The sequence below is a fragment of the Schistocerca nitens genome, chromosome 2, assembly GCF_023898315.1.
Source record: "Schistocerca nitens isolate TAMUIC-IGC-003100 chromosome 2, iqSchNite1.1, whole genome shotgun sequence".
Classification (NCBI taxonomy): Eukaryota; Metazoa; Arthropoda; class Insecta; order Orthoptera; family Acrididae; genus Schistocerca; species Schistocerca nitens.
The window spans coordinates 196107561-196121762 of record NC_064615.1 but is presented as its reverse complement, the minus strand read 5'-3'; the positions used below and the strand labels follow the sequence as shown (position 1 = coordinate 196121762).

The following is a 14202-nucleotide window of genomic DNA, read 5'->3' as shown; positions in this document are numbered from 1 at the left end:
TAGACCATATTCTGAGGCTTCAACGGATCACCAATTTAGTATTTGAGGGCAGCGTGGAGGGTAAAAATCGTAGAGGAACACCAAGAGATGAATATACTAAACAAATTCAGAAGGGTCTAGATTGCATCAAACCAGTCTCTGGACTGAAGACCAAAACAACAACAATAACATCCTAGAACAAGTAACTGACTCCTTGCATCATTCTGTGGCACCCCCCCCCCCCCCCCCCACACACACACACCATTGTTGCAGACTAACAGCAGCACAGTAGGTGATTACCGTCTCATACGTAGACTGTCGTTGACGCAACAACACAAACGGTTGGGTTTGGAGTGGTGCCGTGACTGGGAAGCACAGACCTTTGATGAATGTCACCGCGTTGTATTCAGCGATGAATCGTGGCTCTGCACTACGCTGGATGACCATCACCAGCTTCTATGGAGACGACTTGGAGAGATCCCATTCGTCCAGTGTTTGGAAGAGGCGCAGCAGTCTTACTCCTGCCCTTATAGTACGGGTGACAAAAGCACATCACGGACATCTTGCTTCATGATGTGTTACCTTTCGTGTGACAGGGTTGTGAAGCCATTTTTCAACAGCACAATACTCGTACAAGGACCAATACTGTTCCTGATATCTATCAATGTCTTTCCCAGTTGTTATTGTTGTGGTCTTCAGTCCTGAGACTGGTTTGATGCAGCTCTCCATGCTACTCTATCCTGTGCAAGCTTCTTCATCTCCCAGTACCTACTGCAACCTACATCCTTCTGAATCTGCTTAGTGTATTCATCTCTTGGTCTCCCTCTACGATTTTTACCCTCCACGCTGCCCTCCAATGCTAAATTTGTGATCCCTTGATGCCTCAAAACATGTCCTACCAACCGATCCCTTCTTCCAGTCAAGTTGTGCCACAAACTTTTCTCCCCAATCCTATTCAATACCTCCTCATTAGTTACGTGATCTACCCACCTTATCTTCAGCATTCTTCTGTAGCACCACATTTCGAAAGCTTCTATTCTCTTCTTGTCCAAACTACACTCCTGGAAATGGAAAAAAGAACACATTGACACCGGTGTGTCAGACCCACCATACTTGCTCCGGACACTGCGAGAGGGCTGTACAACCAATGATCACACGCACGGCACAGCGGACACACCAGGAACCGCGGTGTTGGCCGTCGAATGGCGCTAGCTGCGCAGCATTTGTGCACCGCCGCCGTCAGTGTCAGCCAGTTTGCCGTGGCATACGGAGCTCCATCGCAGTCTTTACCACTGGTAGCATGCCGCGACAGCGTGGACGTGAACCGTATGTGCAGTTGACGGACTTTGAGCGAGGGCGTATAGTGGGCATGCGGGAGGCCGGGTGGACGTACCGCCGAATTGCTCAACACGTGGGGCGTGAGGTCTCCACAGTACATCGATGTTGTCGCCAGTGGTCGGCGGAAGATGCACGTGCCCGTCGACCTGGGACCGGACCGCAGCGACGCACGGATGCACGCCAAGACTGTAGGATCCTACGCAGTGCCGTAGGGGACCGCACCGCCACTTCCCAGCAAATTAGGGACACTGTTGCTCCTGGGGTATCGGCGAGGACCATTCGCAACCGTCTCCATGAAGCTGGGCTACGGTCCCGCACACCGTTAGGCCGTCTTCCGCTCACGCCCCAACATCGTGCAGCCCGCCTCCAGTGGTGTCGCAACAGGCGTGAATGGAGGGACGAATGGAGACGTGTCGTCTTCAGCGATGAGAGTCGCTTCTGCCTTGGTGCCAATGATGGTCGTATGCGTGTTTGGCGCCGTGCAGGTGAGCGCCACAATCAGGACTGCATACGACCGAGGCACACAGGGCCAACACCCGGCATCATGGTGTGGGGAGCGATCTCCTACACTGGCCGTACACCACTGGTGATCGTCGAGGGGACACTGAACAGTGCACGGTACATCCAAACCGTCATCGAACCCATCGTTCTACCATTCCTAGACCGGCAAGGGAACTTGCTGTTCCAACAGGACAATGCACGTCCGCATGTATCCCGTGCCACCCAACGTGCTCTAGAAGGTGTAAGTCAACTACCCTGGCCAGCAAGATCTCCGGATCTGTCCCCCTTGGGCATGTTTGGGACTGGATGAAGCGTCGTCTCACGCGGTCTGCACGTCCAGCACGAACGCTGGTCCAACTGAGGCGCCAGGTGGAAATGGCATGGCAAACCGTTCCACAGGACTACATCCAGCATCTCTACGATCGTCTCCATGGGAGAATAGCAGCCTGCATTGCTGCGAAAGGTGGATATACACTGTACTAGTGCCGACATTGTGCATGCTCTGTTGCCTGTGTCTATGTGCCTGTGGTTCTGCCAGTGTGATCATGTGATGTATCTGACCCCAGGAATGTGTCAATAAAGTTTCCCCTTCCTGGGACAATGAATTCACGGTGTTCTTATTACAATTTCCAGGAGTGTATTTATCGTCCATGTTTCACTTCCGTACATGGCTACACTCATACAAATACTTTCAGAAATGACTTCCTGACAAATCTATACTCGATGTTAACAAATTTCTCTTCTTCAGAAACGATTTCCTTGCCATTGCCAGTCTACATTTTATATCCTCTCTACTTCGACCATCATCAGTTATTTTACTCTCTAAATAGCAAAACTCCTTTACTACTTTAATTGTCTCATTTCCTAATCTAATCCCCTCAGCATCACCCGATTTAATTCGACTACATTCCATTCTCCTCGTTTTGCTTTTGTTGATGTTCATCTTATATCCTCCTTTCAAGACACTGTCCATTCCATTCAACTGCTCTTCCAAGTCCTTTGCTGTCTCTGACAGAATTACAATGTCATCGGCGAACCTCAAAGTTTTTCTTCTTCTCCATGAATTTTAATACCTACTCCGAATATTTATTTGGTTTCCTTTACTGCTTGCTCAATATACAGATTGAATAACATCGGGGAGAGGCTACAACCCTGTCTCAGTCCTTTCCCAACCAGTGCTTCCCTTTCATGCCCCTCGACTCTTATAACTGCCATCTGGTTTCTGTACAAATTGTAAATAGCCTTTCGCTCCTTGTATTTTACCCCTGCCACCATCAGAATTTGAAAGAGAGTATTCCAGTTAACGTTGTCAAAAGCTTTCTCTAAGTCTACAAATGCTAGAAACGTAGGTTTGCCTTTTCTTAATCTTTCTTCTAAGATAAGTCGTAAGGTTAGTATTGCCTCACGTGATCCAACATTTCTACGGAATCCAAACTGATCTTCACCGAGGTCCGCTTCTACCAGTTTTTCCATTCGTCTGTAAAGAATTCGTGTTAGTATTTTGCAGCTGTGACTTATTAAACTGATAGTTCGGTAATTTTCACATCTGTCAACACTGGCTTTCTTTGGGATTGGAATTATTATATTCTTCTTGAAGTCTGTGGGTATTTCGCCTGTCTCATACATCTTGCTCACCAGATGGTAGAGTTTTGTCATGACTGGCTCTCTCAAGGCCATCAGTAGTTCTAATGGAATGTTGTCTACTCCCGGGGCCTTGTTTCGACTCAGGTCTTTCAGTGGTCTGTCAAACTCTTCACGCCGTATCTTATCTCCCACTTCATCTTCATCTACATCCTCTTCCATTTCCATAATATTGTCCTCAAGTACATCGCCCTTGTATAAACCCTCTATATACTCCTTCCACCTTTCTGCCTTCCCTTCTTTGCTTAGAACTGGGTTGCCATCTGAGCTCTTGATATTCATACAAGTGGTTCACTTCTCTCCAAAGGTCTCTTTAATTTTCCTGTAGGCAGTATCTATCTTACCCCTAGTGAGACAAGCCTCTACATCCTTACATTTGTCCTCTAGCCATCCCTGCTTAGCCATTTTGCACTTCCTGTCGATCTCATTTTTGAGACGTTTGTATTCCTTTTTGCCTGCTTCATTTACTGCATTCTTATATTTTCTCCTTTCATCAATTTAATTCAATATTTCTTCTGTTACCCAAGGATTTCTATTAGCCCTCGTCTTTTTACCGACTTGATACTTTGCTGCCTTCACTACTTCATCCCTCAGAGCTACCCATTCTTCTTCTACTGTATTTCTTTCCCCCATTCCTGTCAATTGTTCCCTTATGCTCTCCCTGAAACTCTCTAAAACCTCTGGTTCTTTCAGTTTATCCAGGTCCCATCTCCTTAAATTCCCACCTTTTTGCAGTTTGTTCAGTTTCAATCTACAGTTCATAACCAATAGATTGTGGTCAGAATCCACATCTGCCCCTGGAAATGTCTTATAATTTAAAACCTGGTTCCTAAATCTCTGTCTTACCATTATATAATCTATATGATACCTTTTAGTATGTCCAGGATTCTTCCAGGTATACAACCTTCTTTTATGATTCTTGAACCAAGTGTTAGCGATGATTAAGTTATGCTCTGTGCAAAATTCTACAAGGCGGCTTCCTCTTTCATTTCTTCCCCCCAATCCATATTCACCTACTATGTTTCCTTCTCTCCCTTTTCCTACTGACGAATTCCAGTCAACCATGACTATTAAATTTTCGTCTCCCTTCACTACCTGAATAATTTCTTTTATCTCATCATACATTTCATCAATTTCTTCATCATCTGCAGAGCTAGTTGGCATATGAACTTTTACTACTGTAGTAGGCATGGGCTTTGTGTCTATCTTGGCCACAATAATGCGTTCACTATGCTGTTTGTAGTAGCTAACCCGCACTCCTATTTTTTTTATTCATTATTAAACCTACTCCTGCATTACCCCTATTTGACTTTGTGTTTATAACCCTGTAGTCACCTGACCAGAAGTCTTCTTCCTCCTGCCACCGAACTTCACTAATTCCCACTATATCTAACTTTAACCTATCCATTTCCCTTTTTAAATTTTCTAACCTACCTGCCCGATTAAGGGATCTGACATTCCACGCTCCGATCCGTAGAATGCCAGTTTTCTTTCTCCTGACAACGACGTCCTGTTGAGTAGTCCCCGCCCGGAGATCCGAACGGGGGACTATTTTACCTCCGGAATATTTTACCCAAGAAGACGCCATCATCATTTAATCATACAGTAAAGCTGCATGTCCTCGGGAAAAATTACGGCTGTAGTTTCCCCTTGCTTTCAGCCGTTGGCAGTACCAGCACAGCAAGGCCGGTTTGGTTAATGTTACAAGGCCAGATCAGTCAATCATCCAGACTGTTGCCCCTGCAACTACTGAAAAGGCTGCTGCCCCTCTTCAGGAACCACATGTTTGTCTGGCCTCTTAACAGATACCCCTCCGTTGTGGTTGCACCTACGGTATCGCTGAGGCACGCAAGCCTCCCCACCAACGGCAAGGTCCATGGTTCATGGGGAAGGTCTTTCCCAGTAGTGTTAAAAAAATGGTTCAAATGGGTCTGAGCATTATGCGACTTACCTTCTGAGGTCATCAGTCGCCTAGAACTTAGAACTAATTAAACCTAACTAACCCAAGGACGTCATACACATCCATGCCCGAGGCAGGATTCGAACCTGCGACCGTAGCGGTCGCTCGGTTCCAGACTGTAGCGCCTAGAACCGCTCGGCCACTCCGGCCGGCCAGTAGTGTTACTCATGGTGAAAAAATTCTCTTCGTTGATGACAGCAATATTACAGTCACCGAGAAAACAAGAGACTCCTTGCCGAGAAAGCAAATGAAACTCTCAAGGAAGTTTAGGCTTGATCAATAAGCAATAAAGTGACATTGAACGTAAAGAAAACTAATGCCATGAATTTCAGTTTGAAGAGGAAAAATGACAATGTTAAATGAAATGTAGACTGTGTAACAAATACGAAATTTCTTGGAATGAATATTGATTCTCAGTTGAAGTGGTGTGAACACACAGTTACTTGCAAACAGTTACATATTATTCATATGTATACTCAATTCTTAGCTATGGCATTCTTTTTTGTGGAACAAACGCACAAAATATGAACACAATTTTCGAACTCCAGAAGAGAGCCATTAGAATAATAACCAAGAATACTAGTCGAACTCATTGGAAAGATCTGTTCAGAACACTGGGAATTTTAACTGCTCCATGTGAATACATTTACCATTAGTTGTACACATCAAAAATAACATTGGTAATTACTGCACAAACAGCTCTGTCCGTGACCATGCAACAAGAGATAGTCTCAACTTACATTTACCAAAGAAAAATAAACATAAAACTCAAAGCAATATTTTTTACCAAGGAATAAAATTGTACGATAAATTATCAAAAGAGATTATAGAAATTGCAAAAATACATGTATTTAAAAATGCGGCTAAAAAGTACCTGTTATGCAATACATTTTATACATTGGAGGATTACTTAGATAAAACAGAGTAGGGGTTTGATAAACAATGTTATACAAATAAGTAATAACAATAATAATGATTATAAAACATAAAACATTCCACATAACACCTTCACTTTATGTTTTTCTTCCTTCTTTTTTCCTTTCTAGAAATACTTACCCCCAAGCAATGCATAGCACAATACTCTTTCTCAGCTCCACATCTCACTCATTATGGAGGGATGCTGACTCTGTTTTTCAGGATAGCTAATGGAAAGTTGCGGTACAGAAAATGGCCCAGAGATCACCAGTGTGTGTGTGTGTGTGTGTGTGTGTGTGTGTGTGTGTGTGTGTGTGTGTGTGTGTGTGTGTGTAGTGAGTGACGTGTTATGGAACAATGTGTGTACAGTGTGTGCAGTGACTGATAGTGTGGCATTACATTATTTAATAAGTTATTTGTAAAACAAGTATTATATACCAGGAGTAAATCTAATGATTGTCCCTAACTAGAAGTCTGTAAATATATGTGTATACGAATTAGGTTATTTTAAATTGATGTAAACTTATAACTACTTTGACAAGTCCTATATCCTTGTAAAAAGAGATCTACGGATGAATAAAGCTGCTGCTGCTGCTACTACTACTACTACTACTACTACTACTACTACTACACACATGGTACGTGTCTTTATGGACTGTGTGATGTTGAGGCACTCCTGTAGCTAGGAAGATCTGCTGATCATTCTCCTACAGACCATTTGTGGGTCCAGATCAGATGTTAACTCCATTCTAGCGCTAGTATACAGGGTATCAAGGATGAATTACAACACCTGTGGGTCAGCTTGGTATCCGGAGAGAATACAGCGGCTTCATGATACTCTTCTTAAGCGAACGAGTGCATGAATCCAGGCCACACTGGGTGCAGCCTCATACCGATAAGTGGGCTTATACTGCCAAGTTCTTTGAAAATTTGAGTCTATATTATTGTCACTGAAATAACATCACATACCCTACTAAACGGTGAAGTTTCTTTTCCCCCTCTCGTTTAGGTACTTCATTTTTTTTCTGTGTGGCAGAATTACGATTACTTAAACTGAAAAGGAAATGCTTGACGTTAAAGGCTAAGCTGTTTCATCCTGTAGAGGTTCCATCAATCATGAGGCCATTGACAAGCGGTACAAGCTCGGAAAGGCCAAGATTGGAGAAGAAAATAGGGTCCAACATTACGTTACCAGAATCACAGGAAACTTAAATCTGGCTGGCCGGACGGATATTAGAATCGCAGTCTTCCTGAATGTGATTCCAGTGCCTTATCACTGCACCATGTTGCTCACTAGCTGTGTGAGCAATATGAAATACTTTTCAGCACTTTTCGGGCAGATTTTCTTACACCAAATTCCAGCCAAAAATCCTTTTTTCCGTGATTAATTGATGATAATTCCAAAACGTTGTCTCATCAGGAACGTGTAACAGACGTTCAAAATGTCCCCTTGCCTTTAGACGTACCTGCACTAGTCGGACCATGGACTGTGCGGACAGCGCTGGTTGTAGATAAACAAAAATAGCGACTCATTTGGAAAACTGGGGTCGCGAAGAAATCCGTTCAGTTATTCGATCCCTGTGGGCGAAACATGCAACCGCAGATGAGTTCACCAACAGCTCACAGTGGTTTACAGAGAGAGTTTATTGTCTCATCGGAATGTCGCAGGATGGTGGCGAAAGTTTGCGGTTGCTAGAGAACATATCACCAACGAGGATCACAGTGGTCCACCCAGCACTATCAACAGATACGAACACAGCTCTCATGGAGGAGCAAATTCATTCAGGACAGCCGGCCGGAGTGGCCGAGCGGTTCGAGGCGCCACAGTCTGGAACCGCGCGACCGTTACGGTTGCAGGTTCGAATCCTGCCTCGGGCATGGATGTGTATGATGTCCTTAGGTTATTTAGGTTTAAGTAGTTCTAAGTTCTAGGGGATGATGACCTCAGATGTTGTCCCATAGTGCTCAGAGCCATTTGAACCATTTTTTCAATCAGGACCATCGTGTTACGGTATGTAAAGGTACAATTGGGACTGTCGTTCGGAAGCGTCCGTCATATTGTCCACGATACTCTTCAGTACCGGAAAGTTTTTTCACGATAGGTTATACGTAATCTGACCAACTAACACAAGGAAAAGTGTATGGAGGGAAGTCCGTAACTTTTGCAACAGTTCTCTACAGAAGGAACAGTTTTCTTTACTGAATCTTGGATCCACTATTACGCCCCCAGCAGTAAGCGGTCGTCAGTAGAGTGGAATCACCCCTCCTCTCCAAACGCATAAAAGTTTAAGAGGACACCATCTGCGGGAAATTAGATGACTGCAATGTTTCGGGGTAGTGTCATACTCTTGGAGTTTTTGCTGACCGACACTGCGAGACCTTCACAGTTCCGCAAACCAATCAGAACGAAATGGCCAAGACTTCTCACTGAAGGCGTCAACTTACTTTATCAGAATGCGAGAGCTCATCCACTGAAGAAGACCACCATGCTGCAGAAGCAGTTTTGCCGGGACGTCATCGACCACCCTCCCTAAGGCCTGGATCTCACTCCAAGCAATTTTCACGTTTTTGCTCACTTTAAGGAGCGACTAGAGGCTGATGATTTGCTTCAGACGAGGAGGTGAAACACTTCGTGACAACGTAGCTGGAGGACAGGATTTTTACGAGGAGGGTATTCAGACGCTCCCCACGAAGTGGCAAGTGCCTAAGCTGATATGTACACTACTGGGCATTAAAATTGCTACACCAAGAAGAAACGCAGATGGTAAACGGGTATTCATTGGACAAATATATTATACTAGAACTGACATGTGATTACATTTTCACGCTATTTAGGTGCATAGATCCTGAGAAATCAGTACCCAGAACAACCACCTCTGGCCGTAATAACAGCCCTGATACGCCTTGGCATTGAATCAAACAGAGCTTGGATGGTGTTTACAGGTACAGCTGCCCATGCAGCTCCAACACGATACCACCGTTCATCAAGAGTAGTGACTGGCGTATTGTGACGAGCCAGTTGCTCGACCACCATTGACCAGACGTTTTGAATTGGTGATAGATCTGGAGAATGTGCTGGCCAGGGCAGCAGTCGAACATTTTCTGTATCCAGAAAGGCCGGTACAGGACCTGCAACATGCGGTCGTGCATTATCCTGCTGAAATGTAGGGTTTCGCGGGGATCGAATGAAGGGTAGAGCCACGGGTCGTAACACATCTGAAATGTAACGTCCACTGTTCAAAGTGCCGTCAATGGGAACAAGAGGTGACCGAGACGTGGAACCAATGGCACCCCATACCATCACGCCGGGTGATACGCCAGTATGGCGGTGACGAATACACGCTGTGATCAGCGTCAAGGGTACCCGCAGCCATGGTCTACGAGCTGATAGTCCATGCTGCTGCAAACGTCGTCGAGCTGTTCGTGCAGATGGTTGTCGTCTTGCAAACGTCCCTATCTGTTGACTCATGGATCGAAATGTGGCTGCACGATCCGTTACAGCCATGCGGATAAGATGCCCGTCATCTCGACTGCTAGTGATACGAGGCCGTTGGGATCCAGCACGGCGTTCCATATTACCCTCCTGAACCCACCGATTCCATATTCTGCTAACAGTCATTGGATCTCGACCAACGCGAGCAGCAATGTCGCGATACGATAAACCGCAATCGCGATAGTCTATAATCCGACCTTTATCAAAGTCGGAAACGTGATGGTACGCATTTCTCCTCCTTACACGAGGCATCACAACAACGTATCACCAGGCAACGCCGGTTATCTGCTGTTTGTGTATGAGAAATCGGTTGGAAACTTTCCGCATCCCAGCACGTTGTAAGTGTCGCCACCAGCGCCAACCTTGTGTGAATGCTCTGAAAAGCTAATCATTCGCACATCACAGCATCTTCTTCCTATCGGTTGAATTTCGCGTCTGTAGCACGTCATCTTCGTGGTGTAGCAATTTTAATGGCCAGTAGTGTAGACTACGTCGAAAAATAGCCTAATGTTGGCTGTATTGGTTGTTGATTGTATGAGAAAGTGTACCCATTTCACTGCACGCGTTGTAGCCTTAGTATTAGATCTCCACTCGTACGGTCTCTCACCTGACGGGGATCCAATCGTCCTCCTCGACAGCCATGCCAATGCCTACGCCCGCACCAAACTCTGAGCCGTCGTCCAGGCCGTCAGGCAGCAGGAGTAGCAGCGCCAGCAGGAGCACGAGGGCGGCGGCGGCGCACACCAGCAGCAGCAGCAGCCACGCCAGCACGACGCGGGGGCTGCGGCACCGCCGCCTGCACAGCCCCAGCCCCAGCCACAGCCGCATGCCGCAGCCGCTGCCGCCGCCCCACAGCGGCTGTCCGGGCTCCACCGCTCCTGCAAACACACACGGGCAGCTGTCAATGGGATATTCTGGTAAACGTTTGTGTAACCATATTTCTAAGGACATGCACGTGAAGTTCCAGCAGGAAGGTGAAGTGCCGCCAGGCACATGATGTTCCAGCAGGAAGGTGATGTTCCAGCAGGAAGGTGATGTTCCAGCAGGAAGGTGAAGTTCCAGCAGGAAGGTGAAGTTCCAGCAGGAGGGTGAAGTTCCAGCAGGAAGGCGAAGTGCCGCCAAGCACGTAAAGTGCCGCCAAGCACGTAAAGTGCCGCCAAGCACGTAAAGTGCCGCCAAGCACGTAAAGTGCCGCCAAGCACGTAAAGTGCCGCCAAGCACGTGAAATGCCGCCAGGCACGTGAAATGCCGCCAGGCACGTGAAATGCCGCCAGGCACGTGAAGTGCCAGCACGAAGTTGAAGTGCCAGCACGAAGTTGAAGTGCCAGCACGAAGTTGAAGTGCCAGCACGAAGTTGAAGTGCCAGCACGAAGTTGAAGTGCCAGCACGAAGTTGAAGTGCCAGCACGAAGTTGAAGTGCCAGCACGAAGTTGAAGTGCCAGCACGAAGTTGAAGTGCCAGCACGAAGTTGAAGTGCCAGCACGAAGTTGAAGTGCCAGCACGAAGTTGAAGTGCCAGCACGAAGTTGAAGTGCCAGCACGAAGTTGAAGTGCCAGCACGAAGTTGAAGTGCCAGCACGAAGTTGAAGTGCCAGCACGAAGTTGAAGTGCCAGCACGAAGTTGAAGTGCCAGCACGAAGTTGAAGTGCCAGCACGAAGTTGAAGTGCCAGCACGAAGTTGAAGTGCCAGCACGAAGTTGAAGTGCCAGCACGAAGTTGAAGTGCCAGCACGAAGTTGAAGTGCCAGCACGAAGTTGAAGTGCCAGCACGAAGTTGAAGTGCCAGCACGAAGTTGAAGTGCCAGCACGAAGTTGAAGTGCCAGCACGAAGTTGAAGTGCCAGCACGAAGTTGAAGTGCCAGCACGAAGTTGAAGTGCCAGCACGAAGTTGAAGTGCCAGCACGAAGTTGAAGTGCCAGCACGAAGTTGAAGTGCCAGCACGAAGTTGAAGTGCCAGCACGAAGTTGAAGTGCCAGCACGAAGTTGAAGTGCCAGCACGAAGTTGAAGTACCAGCATGAAGTTGAAGTGCCAGCACGAAGTTGAAGTGCCAGCACGAAGTTGAAGTGCCAGCACGAAGTTGAAGTGCCAGCACGAAGGTGAAGTGCCAGCACGAAGGTGAAGTGCCAGCACGAAGGTGAAGTGCCAGCATGAAGGTGAAGTGCCAGCAGGAAGTCAGATGTTAAAGGGGGGGCGGTAAATGCCAATGGGGAAGTCTAGGGGTTGGAGTACTGAGGAGTGAAGAGCTAGGACGAAGTAGGTGGTCCAGTATACGAATTTCCTACACTGTATGTGGAGGGGTATCTGTTGAGAGGCCAGACAAACGTGTGGTTCCTGAAGAGGGGCAGCAGCCTCTTCAGTAGTTGCAGGGGCAACAGTCTGGATGATTGACTGATCTGGCCTTGTAACACTAACCAAAACGGCCTTGGTGTGCTGGTACTGCGAACGGCTGAAAGCAAGGGGAACCTACAGCCATAATTTTTCACGAGGGCATGCAGCTTTCTGAGACATCAAGGGATCACAAATTTAGCATTGGAGGGCAGCGTGGAGGGTAAAAATCGTGAAGGGAGACCAAGAGATGAATTCACTAAGCAGATTCAGAAGGATGTAGGTCGCAGTAGGTACTGGGAGATGAAGAAGCTTGCACAGGATAGGGTAGCATGGAGAGCTGCATCAAACCAGTCTCAGGGCTGAAGACCACAACAACAACAGTGTGCTGTTAGTAAATGAGATGGCTTCGATTGTAAAGAGAGTGGATGGGATTTTGATGGTTTAGATGCAAAATGCTGTAGAAATTGCGATAATGAATGCCACCGAAGGCAGTTTACTTGATTCTGCAGAAAGTTATAGGTGTGAGGAAAGTAACTGCGAGGAAACCTTGGTAACAAAAGAACTCAGTTGATTGTCAGTAGATGGAAGCATAAAAATGTTCAGGGAAAGACATGAATACAGTAATACACACCGCATAGGAACGAAATAAGGTCGAAGTGCAGGAAAGCTATAGGAGAAGTGTGAAAAAATCGAATAGGAAATCGTCTTCCGAAAGACAGAATGAGCATACAGGAAAGTCACACCAGCCTTCTGTGAAATTGGAAACAAAGAAGACAATATTAAATATGGAAGAGGGTTCCAATGTTGAACGCAGAGGAAGTAGGGGCTAGGTAGAAAGAGTACACTGAAGGTCCCTACGAGGGAGAGGAACTGTCTCATGACATGATAGGAGGAAAAAAAAAAGGGAATATTTAGGAAATCTAGTTTTAGAGTCTCAGTGTAACAGAGGTTTGGAAGATTTGCGAACAAATTCATAGGGAGACATTTTTAAGGTTACTACAGAATTTTGAAATCATTGACAACCAAACGACTGATCAAGTTGGCGTGTAAAATCTACGAGACTGGAGACATACCATCAGACTTCCGAAAAAACATCACCCACGCATTCCCGAAGATAGCAATGGCACACAAGTGCGAAAACTATTGCTTAGCATCTCATGCATCCAAGTTCTGCCAAGAATAATATCCAAAAGAATTGAAATCAAAACTGAGGATCTGTTAGAAGACTATCAATTTGCTTTAGGAAAAGTAAGGCACCAGAGTGGCCGTTCTGACGTTGCGATTGGTAATGGAAACAAGACTAAAGAAAAATCAAGAAGACTAAAGAAAAATCAAGAAGACTAAAGAAAAATCAAGAAGACTAAAGAAAAATCAAGAAGACTAAAGAAAAATCAAGAAGACTAAAGAAAAATCAAGAAGACTAAAGAAAAATCAAGAAGACTAAAGAAAAATCAAGAAGACTAAAGAAAAATCAAGAAGACTAAAGAAAAATCAAGAAGACTAAAGAAAAATCAAGAAGACTAAAGAAAAATCAAGAAGACTAAAGAAAAATCAAGAAGACTAAAGAAAAATCAAGAAGACTAAAGAAAAATCAAGAAGACTAAAGAAAAATCAAGAAGACTAAAGAAAAATCAAAACACTTTAATACGGTTTCTCGACCTAGAAACTGCCTTCGACAATGCAAACTGAAGCTGTAGGTCTAAGCTAGAGGGAAAGACGGGTAAAATACAATATGTACAAAAACGAAGAGGGAACAGTAAAAATTGGAGGACTAAGAATAGAGTACCCTATGTAAAAAACATGCGAGATGGGTATGCAGTCTTTCGCTCCCACTGTTTAATCTATACACAGAAGTATTGAAGAAAAGAAAGGTTTAAGAGTGGAACTAAATTGCAGTGTGAAAGGATATCAGTGATAAGGCTTGCTGATGACATTGCCATCCACAATGAAAGTACAGACTAATTACAGGAGCTGTTCAGTGGAACAACAGTCCAATGAATACAGAAGAATGGACTGAGGGTACATCGAAGAAAAACAAAAGTATTGAA

The 14202-nt window shown here is 45.5% G+C and overlaps 1 protein-coding gene across 1 annotated transcript in view; it reads right to left on the bottom strand.

Moving 5' to 3' along the window:
• The window catches only part of LOC126234319 (polypeptide N-acetylgalactosaminyltransferase 1-like), a 402153-nt gene that overhangs the window by 280260 nt on the left and 107691 nt on the right, over positions 1-14202 (bottom strand). Inside the window, exon 2 of the mRNA XM_049943004.1 lies at positions 10435-10705. Within this exon, the coding sequence (XP_049798961.1) occupies positions 10435-10655 (221 nt within the window). The 5' untranslated portion in view covers positions 10656-10705. The remainder of the gene's footprint in view (positions 1-10434; positions 10706-14202) is intronic.